Source organism: Rhinolophus ferrumequinum, chromosome 18, assembly GCF_004115265.2.
Source record: "Rhinolophus ferrumequinum isolate MPI-CBG mRhiFer1 chromosome 18, mRhiFer1_v1.p, whole genome shotgun sequence".
NCBI classification, from domain to species: Eukaryota; Metazoa; Chordata; class Mammalia; order Chiroptera; family Rhinolophidae; genus Rhinolophus; species Rhinolophus ferrumequinum.
Genome location: NC_046301.1, coordinates 50,532,011 through 50,551,484, shown reverse-complemented (window position 1 = coordinate 50,551,484; position 19,474 = coordinate 50,532,011). Strand labels below are relative to the sequence as shown.

General features: G+C 54.9%; 2 protein-coding genes across 2 annotated transcripts; one reads left to right on the top strand and one right to left on the bottom strand.

Annotated features, from left to right (window-relative positions):
- Nucleotides 1-625: 625 nt before the first annotated feature.
- On the top strand, nt 626-11,662 carry PLVAP (plasmalemma vesicle associated protein). The gene is made up of 6 exons (XM_033135244.1): nt 626-1,088; nt 4,077-4,173; nt 4,274-4,986; nt 6,906-6,963; nt 7,095-7,173; nt 10,977-11,662. Exons 1-6 carry the CDS (start codon nt 729-731, stop codon nt 10,981-10,983), a joined length of 1,314 nt encoding a protein of 437 aa, XP_032991135.1. The 5' UTR covers nt 626-728; the 3' UTR covers nt 10,984-11,662.
- Nucleotides 11,663-12,537: 875 nt separating this feature from the next.
- GTPBP3 (GTP binding protein 3, mitochondrial) lies at nt 12,538-18,599 on the bottom strand. The gene is made up of 9 exons (XM_033133530.1): nt 18,437-18,599; nt 17,887-18,134; nt 17,698-17,784; nt 17,415-17,617; nt 17,175-17,247; nt 16,936-17,079; nt 16,617-16,782; nt 16,031-16,309; nt 12,538-15,860 (listed from the first exon to the last, which is right to left on the bottom strand). Exons 1-9 carry the CDS (start codon nt 18,487-18,489, stop codon nt 15,635-15,637), a joined length of 1,479 nt encoding a protein of 492 aa, XP_032989421.1. The 5' UTR covers nt 18,490-18,599; the 3' UTR covers nt 12,538-15,634.
- Nucleotides 18,600-19,474: the final 875 nt, after the last annotated feature.

Genomic DNA, 19,474 nt, shown 5'->3' with positions numbered 1-19,474 from the left:
CTCCCCTGAGTTCGCACAAGCCGAGCCAGCTCTCCGCGGCCTCAAGGTCATTCTTGCTCGTCTGTTGCTCCCAGAGCACTTATGAAGCACCTGCATGAGCCAGGCATTGGGTGGGATGACAACTTGGGGAGTCCGAGCCACCACCTTCTGAGGATCAGCCCTCCATGAAGCTCTGATGTGCCAATTACTGAGCCCCAGGCTAAGTGCTCCACACAATTTAGCTCATTTAATCAACACTGCCCCGTGAGGTGGGCACATGTCTGTAGTCAACACCCGGGAGGTAAGCCCAGTTCAGTGAACCAACAGTATGAGACTTGGGGGCAGTCCTTTCCTCAACCTGTGCCTCAGTTTCTTCCTCCACACAGCAGGGACAATGCAGCAAGTACTGACAACAGCGCCTGGAACAGAGCAGGGGCAGGTGGAAAACTGAGGCTCAGAGAGGCCGAGAAAGCCAATCACCCAGCTGGTACCCCACCAAGTGTTAATCAGGGAGGCCAGCCAGGCCATGGCCTACTCCCCTCCCTTCACAGCCCGGGTGGGAGTGTTGAGATAACCTACCGCCCCCGTTTCCTCCTGGCCAGGAAGGAGCCAAGCAGAGGAAGTATTAAGAGAAGTAATATAAACACTCCCCCTGAGGGCCACAGGGTCCAGAAAGGGCACAGCCACCACCCAGAGCAGACCAGCCAGCTGAATAGTGTTGGTGCACCGGGCGGCAAGCCCAGGAACAGATGGGCCTGGCAATGGAGCACGGGAGCCCCTACTCCAGGGCTGGGGGCAGCCAGCGTGACTGCTGGTATTACCTGCGCTATTTCTTCCTCTTCGTCTCGCTTATCCAGTTCCTCATCATCCTGGGCCTTGTACTCTTCATGGTCTACGGTAACGTGCACGTGAGCACCGAGTCCAACCTGCAGGCCACCGAGCGCCGAGCCGAGGGCCTGTACAACCAGGTCGTGGGGCTCGCGGCCAGCCAGGCCAACCTGTCCAAGGAGCTTAACATCACTGCCCGGGCCAAGGACGCCATCGTGCAGATGCTGCAGAACGCCCGCCGCGACCTGGACCGGATCAACGCCAGCTTCCGCCAGTGCCAGGTTGAAGGGGGAGGGCGAAGGGCATGACACTCACCCTGGGGGTTCTGGGAAAGTCATCTCACCTCTCTGAGCTTCAGTTTTCCCATCCATAAAATGGGGACAGCCACAGAACTTATATTTTGCGTGAGGAGCCCATGTAGGTCAGCAATGCATATTTTGTTAGTAAAAGTATATCTCATACAATATTTGGGATATACTTATACTAAAAAGAAATGTATTTGTTATCTACCTGGAATTCACGTGTAACTGGGCAGGAGCCTTGGGCCCATGACTTAATATGCATGGAGCGCCTAGAACATGCCAACTGCAAATACGTAAGAACTGGCTAAATAAAAACTCAGAGCGTTTGCTTCTTACTTAGTAATAAGTGTAAATGGCTTATATTTGCCTTCTGCTGGCATCGGCTTTAGAAATATAATCTCATTATTGAAGCCCAGGAGGTAGGGAGAGGCTCTACACCCTTTTGCAGATGGGGAAATGGAGGCTTGAGAAGGAGGCGGCTTTCACAAGGGGGCAAAAGCAGCCTGAGGGGCAAAGTCACAGTGGCACACTTGGGGGTCTCGTGGAGACAGTCACCCCCGAGCACCCCCGGCTTGTGTCAAGCTCACTGGACAATCGCCCATGTACCCTCACCCACACGTGCTCCCCTCTGTGGAGGTCTTGGTGCCAGAGACACTGAGGAAGGGGCCCCCCTCTGAACTCAGCTGGCATAGGGAGGGAAGCTGGGTGACGATAGCCTTGGTTGCTGCCACAGGAGGGGTCCTGGTTGGCTGGGGTTGGTGGTGGGGGCAGGCGGAAGGATAAGACCACCCAGCCCTCCTCGTTGGGCAGAAAGGCCCCTCTCAGACCTGCCCCAGGACAATATCTCCCCTTCTCAGACCCCAAGGCAGGGTAGGTCCCCCTCAGACCTGAAAGCACGCTGTCCCCCTCATACTTTCAGAGCAGAGTAGGTCCCCCTTAAGCCCCAGAGCAGGATGAGTCCCCCGTCAGACTCCCAGAAAGGGGGAACTCTCCCCTGAGACACCCAGAGAAGGAAGGGTCCCCATCAGATTCCAAATGGGATGAGTCCTACCTCAGAGTCCAGAGCAGACTGGGTCCCCCGTGAGGCCCCCAAAATGGGGGGTCTCCCCACTCTGGCCCTGAGGGAGTATGGGTCCCCATCAGACGCTTAGAATGGGGACAGGTCCCTCCTCAGACCCTACAGCAGGGCGGATCCCCCCTCAGACTCCCAGAATGGGGTGCATCCCCCCTCAGATTCCCAGGGCAGGGCTGTCTACCCCCTCAGACTGCCAGGGTATGGCGGCTTCCTTCAGTCATCTCCCTTCCTGAGAATTAGTCCATTGGATCATCCAGGACACGCACCGCCATCCGGCCCAGGAGCCATAGGAAGGAATCAGGCTCATAAAGCGTTAGATACTCACACGCATCCCTGTATCCTGACTCCCCATCATAGAAGACTAGAAATCTAAGAATCTGGATCTTTATAACTTCAAAATTTGAAAATCATGCCTTTTTATCCCCCCTTTGCGTTAACAAATTCTCTGAGCTGGAACCCCTCAGGGTTTTCTTTTGAGGGGACCAGGGTCCCTTACCCCCACTTCAGAGGGGGGTGCTGATGGCTGGAAAGTGTCCCACAGACCCGCCTCAGCCCTAGCCCCAGTCCCAGCAGCCCCACTGTCTGATAGTAACGGATGTGAATCTTGGTCTTTCTCTGGTTCTGGCAGTGCTAAGAAACACGATTTTTCTTACAATTTCTGCAAATGCAACTGCATTTCTGGCACTGAGACCCTGGAAGAGAAAGGAGAGTTGAACTCAGTGATTTTGGTTTTTTTAGGGTCTGCCCCACTGCCACCCGTGTCAAGGCACCAGAGCCCTGACTCAGGATGTGGCTGGACATCCTGGGCTCCCCTTTTGACACTTTCTCTAACTGGCAGATAAACTCTTTCTCACTTCATCCAACTTACCGTGTTTCCCCGAAAATAAGACGTAGCCGGACCTTCAGCTCTAATGCATCTTTTGGAGCAAAAATTAATGTAAGACTCGGTATTATATTACATTATATTATATTATATTATATTATATTATATTATAAAGACCCGGTCTTATAATATAGTAAAATAAGACCAGCAAATATTAATTTTTTGCTCCAAAAGACACATTAGAGCTGATTGTCCGGCTAGGTCTTATTTTTGGGGAAACACAGTACTTTTTCTCCATCTGCAGACCTTCCCCTTCTATGGCTAAGGCTTTGAAAGCAGAAGTCCCTGAAACTTCCCGAGCTATATTTGTGTTCTCCCTAACCCCAGGGCGTTGGCACGGATCCAGCCTTCCTAAGGAGTAAGGACAAAGAGTGGCAGAAAGACAAACCCTCTGAACTCTTCATATCTTGTTATATTTCTGTGGAGAGTTATGTTCCAAAGTTTGGAAGGCACAGCCTTTGTTGAATCATAAAAACTTGATTCACGTGCCATACAACTGACCCATTTAAAGTGTACAGTTCAATGATTTTTTAGTACATTCACAGAGTTGTACAACCATCATGACAATTAATTTTGGAACATTTTTTTATCACCCCCCAAAGGAAACCCCATCCCCATTGGCAGTCACCCCCCACTCTCTCTCCCTCTGGCCCTGGGAACCACAAATCCGCTTTCTGTCTTTATGGGTTTGCTTATTCTAGACATTTTATCTAAATAGAATTGGACACTGTGTGACCTTTTGTGATTGACTTCTCTCACTCAGCATCATGTTCTCAAGGTTCGTCCCCATTTGTAGCACGTGTCAGCGCTGCCTTCCTTTTTATTGCCAAATTGTGTTAATCGTAACAATTTTGAAGATCAAACCAGCTTTTCCTGTTGTGAACTGCGCTAACACAGGCCATCTGGGTGCTGGATCTGGGGCCCCAGCCCTGAGTGTCTGGGCAGCCAGGGGATCCTCAGGCCCCACGGGGGCAGGACTCTGAGCTCTGTCCTTGTCCCCTCTGGGCAGATAGTCCACGCGAACAATGAGAGGTACGCGGCTGCCATCATCCTGAATGAGAAACAATGCCAAGAACAATTCAAGGAGACTAACAAGAGCTGCAACGGTGAGTGGTCTGAGCAGCGGAGCGCTTGGGTGGGGGTCTCCCTGCCCAGTTCTTTGGCAGCCCCTCAACTCTCCTGAGACTTATTGTCCTGTACCTGTAGCCTTGACCCTCATGCTGACCGAGAAGACCAAGACGCTAGAGGTGGAGTTGGCCAAGGAGAAGGCGGTATGCACCAAAGACAAGGAGAGTCTGGCGCTGAGCAAGCGGGTGATGGAGGAGCAGCTGGCCGAGTGCAACAAGGCCCGGGAGCAGCAGCGGCAGGAGCGACGGCTGGCCGAGGATCGGCTGCAGAAGGTGCAGTCCCTCTGCCTCTCTCTGGACAAGAACAAGCTTGAGACTGACATGATCCACCTCTGGAGGGATTCCATCATCCCGCGCGTTCTGAATAAACCGGGCTACGATGTATACCATTCCTTCAGCCCGGATATAGACGCCGCCCGGAGAAGCTGTGACAACATGCCTCTCCTCATGAGCGCCAAGGTGGAGGATCTGGCCCGGAACTTGCGGGCTGGCATCGACGGTGTGGCCCGTGAGAACTCAGACCTCCAGCGCCAAAAGCAGGAGGTTGAGCAGAGCCTGAGGGCCAGTCAGGAGGCCAAGGAGAAGATGGAGAAGGAGGCCCAGGCCCGGGAGGTCAAGCTCCAGGCCGAGTGTGCCCGGCAGACCCAGCTATTGCTGGAAGAGAAGGCAGCACTGCGGAAAGAGCGAGACAACTTGGCCAAGGAGCTAGAGGAGAAGAAGCGGGAGGCCGAGTATCTCAAGAACGATCTAGCTGTCTGCCGCTCAAATTTGGATGATTGCAGAAAGGCCAAGGTGGGCCGGCAGCCCCAGATTTAGGTGGCACTGGAGTTGGGTCTAGAAGTGGGTGGTGATGTTGAACTTGGGTTTGAGGTTGGGTTAGTTAGGACTCAGTTGAGAGTTTCATTGACATTAGGATTGGGGCCAAGTCTGGAATGGGATCAGCATTCCAGGAAGAGTGTAGGATTAAGACTGGAGTCAGAGGTAGGGTGGCTGTTGGATCCAGGGTGGAGTGAGGGGGGAGTCTAGAATGTCAGGCTAAGTTGAAGCATTGAAGGTAGATTTAGAATTGAGTCTGGGTTCACACATAAGAAGTAGAGTCTAGCGTTGGTTTAAGGATTAGGGTTATCTATTCATGTGGATTTTATTGGCACTCGGGTTGGGGTGGTTGGAAATAGGGAATGACACTAAAAAAGGGTTAAGGATTGGGGTTGAATTTAGGGCAGCTCGATGGGCCTCAGAATTGGTGTAGGGTGAGGACTAGGGATTCACTGAGTGTTGGTGTCAGGGTTGGGAGTTATCTGAATTGAGTTGGAGAGTCAGGGGACACTGGGTTAGCGTTGGGAGTGACATTAGATTAGAGGGAGGGTTAAGGCAGGTCGAGAGGAAGACTTGATGTGGACACGGAATTTGTTTAGACTTGGGTCCAAGTGAGTTCTTGGTAACTGCTGCGTCTAGAGTTGGTTCGGGTTAATATTCCCTCTCATGAGTCTTAGAATTGGGGTTGAGTTTGCAGTTTAGATGGTGAGAAAAGATGAAAACCTTGGTTGGGTGTTGCGTGCAGGTGGGTTGTTAGGTGTAGGGTTGGATGGAGGAGTGAATCTAGGATGTCAGGGGCTTTGAATGGGTTGAATGGAGGCACTGAGATTGGAGTTGAGGCTTAGGTGGATGAAGGGGGATAGTGGTCTAGAGATGATTAGAAGTCTGGGGCCAAGAGTGGATGTAGGATTTCATGGGCACTAAGAGGGGCAGGGACTGGCATTACCGTGAGTTAGGATTGGAGGTTGGGTTTCGGGTGGCTGGGTGGGGGTTGAATTGGGTTGGCACTGGGATATATTTGAGGTGCAGGATTAGGTGACTCTGGTTTAGGGTGGGGATATATTGGGGTTGGGGTGAGGCTCAAGGCTGGGTCTAGAGTAGAAGCTGTGTGGATGCTGATCTTGGGGGGGACCTGGGTTGGGGTTCTGTTTCAGGTAGAAGCTGGGGTCTAAGGTTGAGTTGGGGTTAAGCGTGGCCTTGGGAAGGCGTTTGTGGGTGGCCGTGGTGGAGCACAGGGCTCGGGTTGGGGGAATGGGGTTGGGGGTAGATTTTTCATAGCAGCTGAGTCTAGGGCATGGGTTGGCATCAGAGTTAGATCTAAAGTTACGGTCAGATCAGGTATGTCGTTGGGATTGGGTTTAGGTCTGGGTTTGATTCTGAGGAAGCCTCTGTTTTCATGTTGGGATCGGATTTTAAGTGATTGAGTTCAGAACTGGCTTTGGATTTCAGGATTGGGAGGGATTGGCTCAGGTTTGTTCAAGGCATGGCATTGAGAATTGGGGTCCAGTGGTTTACAGAGTGAGTCAGCTTCAGTCTGGAGAGGGGCTGGGTTGGGTGGATGGTTTCAGTGGGGTCATGAATCGGGGTCAGGCTGGCACTGAGGCTGTAATGGAGACCGAGGCAGGCCGGCCCTGCAGAGTAGGTTCTCTGGGGGAGGGGAGCTGCCAAGGGAAGCCAGCCCCTGCGGTCCCCAGTCATTTGAGGGCAGATGGGTACGGGTGATGATTATCCATCCATTAACACATGTGTCCTTCTCCATGAGTACCTGTTTGTTTCTCCACCCTGGCATGACCTCAGAGGCATGTCTCCAAGAGCATGGAAGGGCAGGAACCTCCTGGCACTCTGGTTCAGGGGTCCCAGCTTATGCCAACCTCCCTCTATCCTTCTTCCCACAGTTACAGCCGATGCTTGTGCCAAGACCTTTTGGCCCTGCCCCCAACATCCAACCCATTGGTGAGTGAGGGCAGAGCCAGGGATGGGGCGGGTACTCTCCACCTTGTATCGGGACTTCCAGCCTATCCGTAACCCAGGTGAAGGGGCTACTAAGGCAATAGGTTGGGCCTAACCCCTCCCTCTCTTGCTAGACACACGTGACCTGGAGGAATTCAAGAAGAGGATCCTAGAGTCCCAGCGGCTTACTGCAAGCAACTCAGTCCTATCCAGGTGAAGAGCTGGGCAGGCTGAGATAGTTCAGTCCCAGGGCTTTGGTCTCAAGACTGGGGGTGGAGGGAGGCTCATCTCACAGTTGCTGCTTCCTTAACTGAGCACCTACTGTGTACCAGGCCCTATGCTGAGCCCTGGGGACACAGGAGTGACCAAGACACATGCAGTTGCATTCGTGAAACTCCCTAAGTAGTGGGTGAGAGAGACAATGATGGAGACATGATAAGAAGAGTACCCAAGAGCCTACAATTATTAGGTGCTTAGTGTGAGCTCAGCACAGTTTTGAGCACTCTGTCCTATTAAGTCATTCAATCCTCACACCTATCAGTTGATGAGCTACAGTTATTCCCACTCTCCGGATGAAGAGGATGAGGCACAAAGAGGGTATGCATCGTGCTCCAGGTAACACACCCAGGGAGGGGTGAGCTGGGACATGAACCCAAGTATCAGACTTCAGACAGGCAAGGGACGGCCTCAGTGAGGAGGGGACCTTTGAGCCAGAGGATGGGCAGGAGCTGGCCTGGGGAGGGCAGGGGGAACAGTGCTCCAAGCACACGAACTGCTAGGACCCAGGCCTGGGTAGCTTGGACTAGGGTGGTTGAGGGTGGCTGGAGCGCAGGAAGGGAGGGAGAGAGAGCAGCGTCCGATAGTAGCCCTGGGCTTCGCGCTCCACCCCTGCGAGCCTCACTTTCTACTTCTACAAAAGTGGGGGCCTTTGAAATCAAGGGCATGGAAACACTTTGCCAACTGTAAAGTGCTGTCCACCAGTGTCTGGAGCAAGGGTCCAGGCACCTAAGCAGGGAGCCTCAGGGTGCCGGCACCCGCTCAGGTCATGGCTCGATGCCTATGCCCCCCTTGCTGCCTCCCGGAGCCTGGTCATCTGGCCAACAACACCCTGTGCGTCATAGGGAAGGTGACTCAGGCCACCACTCAGAACACCCTGTGCTCCGTCCTTGGTCGAAGCCACACTCCCCACTCAGGAACACACTGCTGGCTTAGGACCTGGGGATGGTCAGGCCCATTTGCAGTTTAGGACCTGAGGCCCGGCAGGGACACCTGCGATTTGAAGATCACTCTGACCCCAAAGCCTGTGGCTTCCTTGAATGACTTTGCCACCAGACTATTGTCCACCTGAGTCTATTTCAGCTTCAGGGTGCTACATGCAGGCCTTGGGTCCAGACTTCCAGAGGTCTGTCGCCAAGGCCTCGGGGTCTCCACATTCTTCTCCATCTCTACTGTGCCTCTTCTTACATACCCCTTCCAATGGGAGCTCACCCCCTTACGGAACTGGTCCCCTCGCTCTGGATGGCTTTGCCTCAGTGAAATCCCTCAGCCTGGGCAGCCCGCAGTGAGGGAAGTAAGAGGGTAGGAAGAAGCCCCTGCTCCGAGTAAACAGTTTTCCTCTCTCCATCTTGGCCTGAAGCCATCGTGGCAAGGAAGGAGGTTCTATTATTATCCCCACTTTTCAGAGAGGGAACTGAGGCTCCAGGAAAGTGATCAGCCAGGGTTATGCGTCAGCAAATCATGGCCAGAGCCAGACCTGTCTGGGTCCCAGCTGAGAATCGGAAAGCTCTTGACATTGTTTACCCCAAATGACATTGACCTGCCAAGAAAATGCGCACTTAAGCCTGGGCCCCTCCTGCTTCTCTCTGCAGGGTCGCAGGAAGGGCCTCTGGGCTCCAGCCGTAGTAATCAGCCTTCCCCTGAGAAAGGGGCCGGGGATGAGTAGGCCCTGGCCATCAGCCCTGGGCTTGAATCTTGGCTCGGCCAGCCACTCAGTGGGCAACGGTGGGCAAATCAGCGGCGGGCAAATCACCGGCCAGAGAATCACGACCTTCAAATTTTAGATGAACCCGAGCAGGGGCCAGGTCTGAGGCCCACCGTCGCCCATCTCCCTCTCCAGGAGCTGATTTTCTGTCTCCTCGTATTCCTCTGTGCCTCAAGAAAGTCTCCACTGGTGCTAATTCGCCCTGAGCCTTCCCCCACACCTGCTGCTGTCCCCTATTCACAAAGCAAGGGCAGACCCAGGGCCTATTGTCACCAGGACTTGAGCACGAGGTCTTCCTTCTTAATTGCACATTTGTAAGTCATTTTCTATTGATGGCAAGTGCACCTTTTCTTGGGTAAGACTGGGTGTCCTTTGGAGGTCAATTTAATTAATCTTTTAAAAACCACAATGGAGATGAAGACAAACATTCAGTAAATATTGGTTTAGGGGCTATGTGGCTGGAGGCGGCAAAAGTTGCGCTGTGGAAGGTGGAAGACGCGAATGCAGCCCTGACTCTGTGCCGCGCACGTAGGGCGCGTCGCTCCATTTCATTGCCGTCACTATTATGATTTGTTTGTTCATTGAACCCATATTTCTCGAGCAACTGCTGGGTGCTGAGGACACGGGCAGGAACAAGGCACAGAAACCCTTGCTCTTGGTGGGGCTCACAGTCTCGTGGGGAGACAGATGACAAACCAAATGAATGAGTCAGTACAGGTCCCCTTAGTGACAGGCAAGACAGATTCGGGACGAGGGAGTGTGAGGTTAGAATTTTCCACAGGGGCCAGGGCAGGACTCCCTGAGAAGGTGACATTTGAGCAGAAAACTGAAGGAGCTGAGGGAGGAGCCACGGGGTTGTGGGGAAGGAGGTTCCTGGGAAGGAAGTACCAGGCGGAGAAGACAGCCCGTGCAAAGGCACTGAGGCAGGACTCTGTCGGGTGAGTTTGAGTGAGGAAGCTGGTATGGCTGGAATGATCCAGGGGGGAGAGTGGGAGGAGGTGAGGGCAAGAAGATGACGGGGACAGATCACGGAGGTTTCTGTGCTGCGGGGACGGGACTTTGGAAGCCCTGGGCAGGCTGTGAGCAGAGGAGGATGTGACCCTAATCGGGTGTTCACAGGCGCCCTCTGCTTGTGGTTGGGGGTGAAGGTGGGAACCAGGGACCAGTGACGAGTGACAGCACTGGTCCAGGCCAGCAATGGCGGCTTAGGAGCCTTAGTCTGTGGAAAATGGTGAGGGGTGACCCTCCCTTGTAGGCTGGCGGGGAAGAGTGCGTGAAGCATGTATGTCAGACGGAGAGGCTGGAGCCAGGGAGGGTGGACCAGAGCCAGCCAAGGAATGTGAGGCTCGGGCCCCAGGGAAGAGCCGGGGAAGGAAGGGAGGGGGCCAGCGGAAGCAGGACTTGGCCACAACCCCCTCTTCCCTGACCAGGAAACAGCCTCTGCGCCAAGCCCTGACCCCTCATGAGAACCTTTGCCAGGCCAAGGTGGGGGAAGGGCATTGCCGACAGCAGCAGGATGGATCCTGAAGGGGCAGCGAGGGGGACTGTGGCAGGGTTTGAGTCCCTGAAGAGAAGGCCTAGTGGGGCAGAGTGGGTGGAACCTTGAATGCCAGGTCGAGAGGATCTGGTTTTGTCACGAGGGCGCTGGGGGGCCATGGAGAGCGAGTAGGGGCCAGCTCATCAGAAAAACCCTCCTGGGAATGAATGTGTGTGGGGAGGGGGTGGACAAGGGTTTTGGGGCAAACTCCCAGAATCCCCAGGGCCTTCAGAAAGATTGTAGCAGGGGCCTGGAGCATAGGAGGTGGCCTCTCTGAACCTCTGACTTTTCTTCTGTAGCATAAGGAAGCACACATCTCAGTCCCACCTCTTCCAAAGAAGCTCAACAAGTAGGAGAGTATTGGAGAGGGTGAACCCCCAAGGAGCCAGAGTCTTTGATAGCAACAAGGGGTTGAAGTAGGAGGAGGCAGGCCCAAGGAAGGTTTGTCCTTCTGTCGGTCTGATGGACTATTGTATTCCCATCTCCTTCCTGCCTTAGTGGCTGAGGAGGCTCTGGGCCCCAAGGACTGAAGGGTGACCCTGACTTGCTGATCTGCAGACCTGGTGCAGCGAGACGCCACAGGACGAGAAGCAGCCAGGGCGGCAGTCAGGCGATAACCCACACGTGTACCACAGTGGGCACCCTCGGCCTGCGCCCCACGCCCCACCCATCCCATACCTCCTGATACTCTCACAGCCCCACACCCGCACCACACAGTCCTCCACCCACAGCTGCCACAATGACATCCCAGAGACACAGAAACGATGTCACACAGAAGCGGTGACAACATGACACACACACTTCTGCCCAACCCTCGCCCAACGTCACACGCCTCTATGCACAGGCCAAGGCACCCACAGCACCCCCTCACACCCCTGTGCCCTCATCTGCACACCTGTGCTGCCACCCCCTCCTCCTCTGAGTCCCTTATCTCCGGGTGCTTCCTCACCGCCAGTGCTAATGGCCTGGGAGATGAGAACAGAAAGATATTCAACTCTGTCCCTGGGAGTTTGCAGGCCACCTCTGTGTCAGGGAGCATCTGGCCCCAGGGTGAGTGTAGCCCACCGGCCCCTCATAGCCAGTGAAGGCACTGATTCTTCACTCCCTCTCTCCAGACCCAGCCCTGCCTGTGATCCCTGTAAACGTTAGGCACTAAATAAATGTTATCGATCCTTTCAAAGACACCAGAGTTGTGATTTTTGCTTTGAAAAGGCACCAGTTGGCCTTGAGCGGGAAAAGACTAGAAAGATAAAAGCTGGAGGAACCCCTCCCCGACATCCCCAGGTCAGAAGACCCTTCAACCCAGAACAAATGGGGGACCCCAGCTTCCCCCACGTCTCGGCATCTCCACGTGGGAAGAGACAGCATTGTTGTCGATTTCTTGTTCCTGTAAAACAGCAGGTATTTACAAGGCAGTTTCTTAAAAAGCAAATTATCCATTTGTAGCTTTCATTTTTCTGGATTTGCAACGATTCCCCCAGATCTTGACAACAATTGCTGAGGTTACCACAGCCTGTCGTGAATTGCAGGAACTCCTCCTCGCCAAAATTATTCCAGGAACAACATCAGAAAAGTCTCAGCTCGTTTGTTTTATTTTGTTGTTTGCGACAAGATGGGATGTCAGAAAGGGCACCTGCGTCCAGTTTTGGGGCATTTCAACCCTCATCACTAACTTAGCAGGTAGCAGGGGAAAAGCACATTAGAGGCACACAGGGAAATCACATTGTACCCAGCAGACTCGGGGGGAAAGTTCAAAAGCTGTTATACCTGCTGCTGGTGAAGATGTAGAAAAAAGAGCATTTTCCTACAGGACTGGTAGAAATTAAGTTCTCATTATGGCCCTTCTGGAAATTAGTTTGGTGATATTTAATAGAAGTAAAGCTGCACCAACTCTGACTTGGCCACCCTGCTCCTGGGACTTTATCCCTGAAAACTCCAGGAAAAAAAAAAAAAAGCCACGGACTGAAAAACCTAAAAATTGTGATCTAGAATCTCAGCTTGTCCCCCTCCCCCAACCCTTACCCTTGATTCCCTCCCAGCCCATCCCTTGGGAGAGGGATGAATCATGAGGATGAGGCTGGCAACACAAGCTTTGGGCAGGCAAGTCTGGAGGGACAAAGGAGCGATACTTCCTGGATAAGGAAACGCGGGGTGAGAGACAGCTGCTGCAGGAAACACTTGGCTGGGGCCCCGCCAAGACAGGGCAGGGGGGTCAGTAAGGCCAGGCTGCCCAGAGGGGCCAGTCTGGAGGCCCCAAGGAAGCAGGAACGTCCCTGACCCTAAGTATACTGCTGGGCAGCCTTAAGTCCTGGAGAAAACACAGACGCGGGCCGGTCCCAGCAACCACAGGAAGCCCGAGTTTGGGTTCTGGAGCCAGACATCTTGGGTTCAAATCTTGGCTCAGTCCATCTCAGCCTCCATTTTCTCATCTGAGAAATGGGCACAGGTCTGTAACTCTTGGTTGGTCTCTCATCCAGAGCAGCCCAGGATGTCATCCCTCCAAGCAGTCCCTATGCCCAGCCCTGGTCCAGTCCTCTAACACCTAGACCTCAGCCTCTGCTTCCAGTATGGCCCCCATACTGGCCCAGAGGGATCCTTCCATCACAGGATCCAACCACGCCCCTCTCTGTCACATACCCTTTATGGCTCCCCATTACCCTGGGCACAGTCCACTTTCCTGTCTCTCTTGTACTCCTTCACCCCATGCACAGGGCCGTCCTAGCCTCCAGCTGTCTTGGATGTTTAATTCTCTGACAAAAGACTCACCGGCCCTTTTTTTTTTTTTTTAAGACTCACCGACTCTCCATTTTAATTTGGGCTGTGCCCTCAGACTAAAATACCTTTTTCTTGCCTGATAAATTCTTCCTTCAAGGCCCAGCCCTAGAGATCCCTCCTCCAGGCGGCCCTCCTGGATGCCCCAGGTCTAGCCCTTGTTCCCCCTGTGGGCCTCCCCAGCCCCATCCCTCTTTCCGGCCCTGATCTTGTAGCTCTGACTCACCCAGGCTTGGTGGCTCCCCTGGGAGCGGAGAACAGAGGGGGACTGAGTACCAGTTGGGAGCAATTGGCAAACCCTCTCCCTAACCCTACGTGGTCCAGCCACTTGGGTGAGGTTCTGACTCTGGAGATTTCCTGTGACCTCTATAAATAACCCCCATGGCTGCTTCCCACAAACTGCCTCACCCTTCTTGGAAAAAAAGGACTGTAGCCAAGGACCTCAGTCCAGCCATGTGCCAGTGTCCAGGGGGAGGTAGGTGGAGGCCCAGGCATCCTGCCCCAAGAGTCTCCCTCCGCATCCAGACCCTGCTCAGCAGTCCTGGGAGCTCTCTGGACCCTCCCCATGCTATGAGATCTGGACACCCACCCCCACTAGACCCGCAGTATTGCTTTTCTTCTCTGAACATCAGTTTGCTTTTCTGTAAAATGGGCATAGTAGTAACATCCAGGGACTTATCTAGAAGAATGACCTTTCCCCTCCAGGAGCCCAGCCCTCAGAGGCAACCACAGCTGTTGAATAAGCAAAGAAATCAACAAATAGTGACATATTGCAGTAAAGTCTGTGAAGACCTGAAGTTGGGGGTCCCCTTTAGTTGGGTGGTGGGTGTCTCCTGAAGACCCTTTCATACCCTTCGTGAGCCCTAGACACCTCCCGGCCTCTGTTCATGTGTCCCCTGGAACCCAAGAGCTTATGTATTCAACCACTGGAGGTGGAGACCTTTTTCTGATTCTGGAAAAGATCCTGACTCTATTTCGGACTCAGTTTCCGCCTCTGGCAAGGGGAGTTGACCATTCATAAGCTGCCAGGTGGGTGAGGAAGCCTAGATCCCTGGGACCCTAAGGGACTGGAGCGCTGATGGAAAGGAATCTTCTTTGTTAGAGCAAGGCGCCCTCTGCTGGTTCATCACCACTATAGCAGGCCCCCCATAGATCTCAGAATCAAAGGCCTCGCTATAATCAGGCCCTTCCTCTCCTTGAGCTCACCTCCCTTCTCTCTTCCCTTCACTCCCTCTGCTCCAGACACACTGGCCACCTTGCTCTTCCTTGATCATAACGTGATGCTCCCACCTCAGGACCTTTGCATAAGCCGTGCCCTCTGCCTGGGACACTCTCACAAGCCTTCTCTATCTGGTTTCCGCCTTTTCACCATTCAGATGTCAGTGCAAATGCCACCTCTGCAGGGCAGCCAGCCAAGTCCCTGACCAGGTCAGGTCCCCTCATCGTAAGTTTGCACAGCAGCCATCAGACCTCACTGGAAGGAGCTGTGCCTCTAACAAAGGCAGGGGTGATGGCTGTTTGTTCCCGAGCACCCTGCACTTGGCCTGTTGCACAGAAGGCTCACAGTGAACTCAAATTAAACAGACCTATGTGCAAATCTCAAAGCTAGGGACCTTCATCAACCAACTACTACTCTGAACCTGTTTCCTCATCTGTGGAACTGTAACAAAATGCCCACCACATTGTGCTGTTATGAAAATCCAGGAAAATGACGTGTACAATTCTAGCCCATAGAGGGTGCTTAATAAATATTCACTGAGTGAATGAATGTATCAATGAAGACTAAGTTGGGAAAGAGAGTAGAGCTCCGTGATTTTGCAAGTCACTTTTAAGATATAAGAGGCAAAATTTTGAGATTAACACTGAAAAAGGAATGAGCAATAAACACACAATGTATATAGAAAATACAAGACAAAACATATTATTTTACAGGTGCATCCACAAGTATGCAAACACTCTGAGAAAGTTCTAGAAGGACACAAGTTAAACCATGACCCTAGTGGTGGGGTGAGGGAGATTTCTACATTTAAACATTTCAGGATCACCTGAGTTTTTTATATTCCTTTGGAATTTGCAAAATAAATGAAAAACTATTAAACAAAGACCCCTGAGACCCTCCTACCTCCCTCCCAATTGCTACTCCCCCAGCATAAGGCGCCCAAAGGGATCTCTGTTCAGCCCCCCTCGAGGGCCTGAACTTCCAGCAAGTCCCTGCAAGGCAATCTGTCCAGCTAGAGCTTGGTCACCACCAGCAGCAGGGAGTTCACTCACTTTGGGGTCAAGTTCTTCCCAGGGGATAAGAATCTCACTTGGCCTAAGCTGCTCCTGGATGCCTCCAGGCTTCTGGGCACCCACCCAGCCTGGTCTGAGCTTCAGCAGTCCCCTCACTTGCCCACACAGAAGTCCCGGAAGATAATGTCCAGGATCTCCTCGGTGCCCCCTCCACTGGTGAGGTGGGCCAGGTGCCCCCGGGCGACCCGCAGTGCCTCGGCCGCCAGGGATACATCTTTAGCTTGCTTGTAATGGCCGAGAGCATCCAGGCAGCCCTGGAGGTGATGCTGGTGCCTTGCCCGCGTCAGAAGTGGTGGGCCTGTGGACGGATCTCCACAACTGGAAATGACAAAGAACATGGTCTCTCTTAACCTTTGCACCACCACTCAGAGGATGATCATACCCATTCTGCAGATATCGAAACTGAGCCTGTGGGCAAGTATGTGCCCAGAGCCAGGGACTCAGCCCTCACTTGAACCTGGGTAGAGGGAGGTTGTGGGGTGGCTCACACTGCAGCCAGCTCCTTCCGCAGCGCCTCCAGGAGGTCGTCCAGCCCTTCCCCCGTCAGGCAGGACAGCAGCAGGTGAGGGGGCAGGTCAGGACTTGGGTATGGGCCCCCAGGGGGCAGCAGGTCTGACTTGTTTAGCACCAACACGAGACGTTGGCTGTTTCCATCGGGGCTCCGGCCTGCCGCGGGGTTGACAACCACGTCCAGGAAGTTGCAGCTGGACGGAGAGGCTAGGTCAGAGGCGTCCAGCACTGCAAGGATGACGTCAGCCTGCTCCAGCCTGGGGGAGCAGGGAGAACCAACTGAGCAGTGACCCCAGAGTACAGCAATTAAGGGCACTGGGCAGAATGGAGAGCCAGGCAAGCAGAGCGCTGGGGGCAGAGCACTGCGTGAGGGGCGGGGCAGAGCGTGAGAGGTGGGGCAGAAAATGTGGGCAGAGGCCAAAATCTAAGGGCTGGCCTACCCAAATCATGGAGTCCCCACTCAATCTTCTGATTCAGAAAGAAAGAAAAACAAATGCAACAGGGAGAAAGGGAGAGGAAGGCCCCACTCATTTCCTCCTCCCACCACCCACCCACTTCACCCACCTCTCGCGGGCACGCCGCACACCCTCCTGCTCCACTAGCCCCGTGCCCTCCCGCAACCCTGCCGTGTCGCTCAGGAGTGCCGGGAACCCGGCCAGGTCCACAGGGGTCTCCAACACATCTCGGGTGGTCCCTGGCTCTGGGGACACGATGGACACAGGCTTCCGGCCTGAAAATGGGGAGGAGGTCAGTAAAGGGGAGGGAGCACCTCCCCCAAGCTCATGCCCCTGGCTGAACAGAGCTTTCTAACTCCCTAACCCCTTCCCCACATCTGACTAGCTCAGTTCCACCGGCCCCTGCTCCAGCCCCACCTCCCACGCACTGAGCAGGTTCACTAGGCTGCTCTTGCCGGCGTTGGGGGGTCCCGCGACCACCACGTGAGCCCCTGAGCGGAGCCTCTGCCCACGCCTGGCATCTCGAAGATGTGCGCCCAGTGCCACCTCCAGCTCCCGCACTTGGCTGTCAGCTGTGGATGGAGGAAAGCAGAGGGGAGCGAGTGAGGGGTCTCCTGGGGGCTGAGATGCCAGATGTCCCCACGCCTCCACCCCCAGGTGGACCCACCTCGTTCCAGGACGCCCTCCTCCAGGTCGTCATCCTCCCCAAAGTCGATATAGGCCTCCACATGGGCCAGAGCCTAGGGGAGGGGTGGTAGGGACTGTCATCACCTAGGAACCCAGCCCCCCAATTTGCCCAGGTCCAACCCCACCTAAGGGTCTGATTGGAGGTTCACAGACCAGCTTTCACACAGGGGATGGACAGGTTGGGGTCTCTGAGACAGAGACTGTGCAAATGGAGACTTGCCTTAGTGAGGGTGTCCGCCCAGCCCCGGCAGAGGTGACCCAGTTCCCCGTCCAGCTGCCTCAGGGCCTGCCGCCGCTGTGCCTCAGTTTCCGCATGGATCAGATCTGCCAGCCCCTCCACTTCAGTCAGGCTCAGCTTCCCGTGGGCGAAGGCCCGCCTGGTGAACTCTCCTGCCTCCGCTGGCCGCAGCCCTGGCACCCTGCCTGGGGGACGGTCCCAAGTACTGAGCACCTGGCCCCCACGCAGGCCCCCGGTAGACTCTAACTCAAGGCTGCAGACTCACCCAGGGCCTGCAGGACGCCACTCACCACCGCCGGGCCTCCATGCACGTGGAACTCCGCGCAGTCCTCACCCGTGAAACTCTGGGGACCTGATGTGGCGAGGAGTCAAGAGGGCATAGTCTGAGCAAACGCTTGGGAGGGTCAACTGAGTCATGGGAGCTACAGGAGGTTCAGGACCTGGAGCCCCTCACCTGGGAACCACAGCACTAGCGCGCGGTCCAACGGCTCCCCGGAGCGGGGGTCGCTGAGTAGGCGCAGGCAGGCCCTGCGAGCCTGGGGCAAGTCCCGGGGCGCCGTGAGGCTTCGGAGGGCGTGGCCGCTGGCGGGGCCGCTGGTCCGAATCACAGCGATGCCGCAGCGGCCTTGGCCGGAACTCAGCGCGAAAATGGTGGCCCCGGATCCGGGGACCGGAGTGCGGCTGCCCTGGCGCGTGCACGGTCTGAGACAGGAGAGGAGAGTCAGTGCGTCTGGCTCTGCTGCAGAGTGGCAGGTGGATAGAGGGTTCGATGGTCGAGAAATGACCCCAACTGGAGGCCCTGAGGCCAGAGGGTGACTGGATTGAGGACTGAGGCCAGATAACCTATATGTGGGTTCTGAGGCGGGGGGAATGAAGAGATTGGGGCTTGCAAGAACTAGAAAGGTGGCCTTGCCGCAGGGAACTAGGCCCCCAGGTCCCAGAGAGAGGATTTGGGGCCCAAGAAGCGCCCCACGCTGTCACAGCCCTTTCCCGGGTCACCCCACCTGAGAGGCCCACGAGCCGCCCGGGCTACCAGGGTCAAGAGCCCCCGCCACATGGGTTCCCCGCCAGCCGCTCGCCCGCGCACTCTTCCTGGGAGGCTTCAGTCCAGGCAGGAGGCCCCGCCTACTCCGCAGCGTGACTGGCAAGGTGCTCAACGATTCTCGACTACCATTGGGCCCCCAAAAGACGTACCGCCCACCCACTGAAGATCTTCGTTTCTATTGGCTGTGTCCAGGGACAGAGGCGGGGGTCGGGCTGCGCTCGGGGAAGCCCCGAAATAGCGTTCCCCCTGGCAACATGAGGCCGAATTTTTAGGATCCTAGAGCTGTCGGGATCCGAGATACCGGAAACGAAGAGCAGAAGGAATACAGGCACTGGGCGGTGGGAATTACAGTGAGGCGAGAGTTCTCTGAGCTAGTCATCCGTAGCCTTACGCGAAGCAAAAGCATCTCAGTGGCTCAGAGGGATGAGTTCCGGAGAACCCACACAGTGGCGCTGGGAAAATCTTGTCCAAACTTCTGGGAAGACGCCTTCTTGTTTTCCCGGAACAGTCCAGGTTTCCGCCCCTCACCAGCTTTCCCTTCCGCCGTTTCCTCGGCCTCGAATACCCTTCCTCACTTCACAAACTCGTCCTCAGGGCCAGCTCAAGGTCCCCTCCGCCAGAAACCCTTCCTGGAACCCTCAGCACAGCCCTCTCTTCCCTCTGTGCCTCCCTGGCCTAGGTCTGCACCTGCAAAGCTGAATGTCGTCTGTCTCTGCCCCCCCCCCAAAAAAAAGGGGAGTCTAGGACATTACTTTCAGGGTAACCCAGGAGAGCGCTGGATCTAGGCGTAATAAAGCGTTGAGGGTGGAATTCCTGGCACTGTCTGGGCGGGGTCTCAGGGGCGCTTTCGCATGGCCAATTCTCTGGTTCTTGGACGGAGCGGGCGGGCGGCTCACTTGCACTTTGGGAAGAATCTGTTGGACGGGCTAGAGTTCTAATTCCCCCCACAGCGCTGCTCTGCTCAACTTTTACATTTGTAGAACAGGGCGGAACAATG

Coding starts and splice junctions, on each gene's coding strand:
- PLVAP (XM_033135244.1), top strand. CDS start 729: ATGGGCCTGGCAATGGAGCACGGGAGCCCCTACTCCAGGGCTGGGGGC. Junction 4,987..6,905: donor ATGATTGCAGAAAGGCCAAG/GTGGGCCGGCAG, acceptor TTCTTCCCACAG/TTACAGCCGATGCTTGTGCC. Junction 6,964..7,094: donor CCCCAACATCCAACCCATTG/GTGAGTGAGGGC, acceptor CTCTCTTGCTAG/ACACACGTGACCTGGAGGAA.
- GTPBP3 (XM_033133530.1), bottom strand. CDS start 18,489: ATGTGGCGGGGGCTCTTGACCCTGGTAGCCCGGGCGGCTCGTGGGCCT. Junction 17,618..17,697: donor TGGCGTCCTGCAGGCCCTGG/GTGAGTCTGCAG, acceptor ACCGTCCCCCAG/GCAGGGTGCCAGGGCTGCGG. Junction 15,861..16,030: donor CGGAAGGAGCTGGCTGCAGT/GTGAGCCACCCC, acceptor TGTCATTTCCAG/TTGTGGAGATCCGTCCACAG.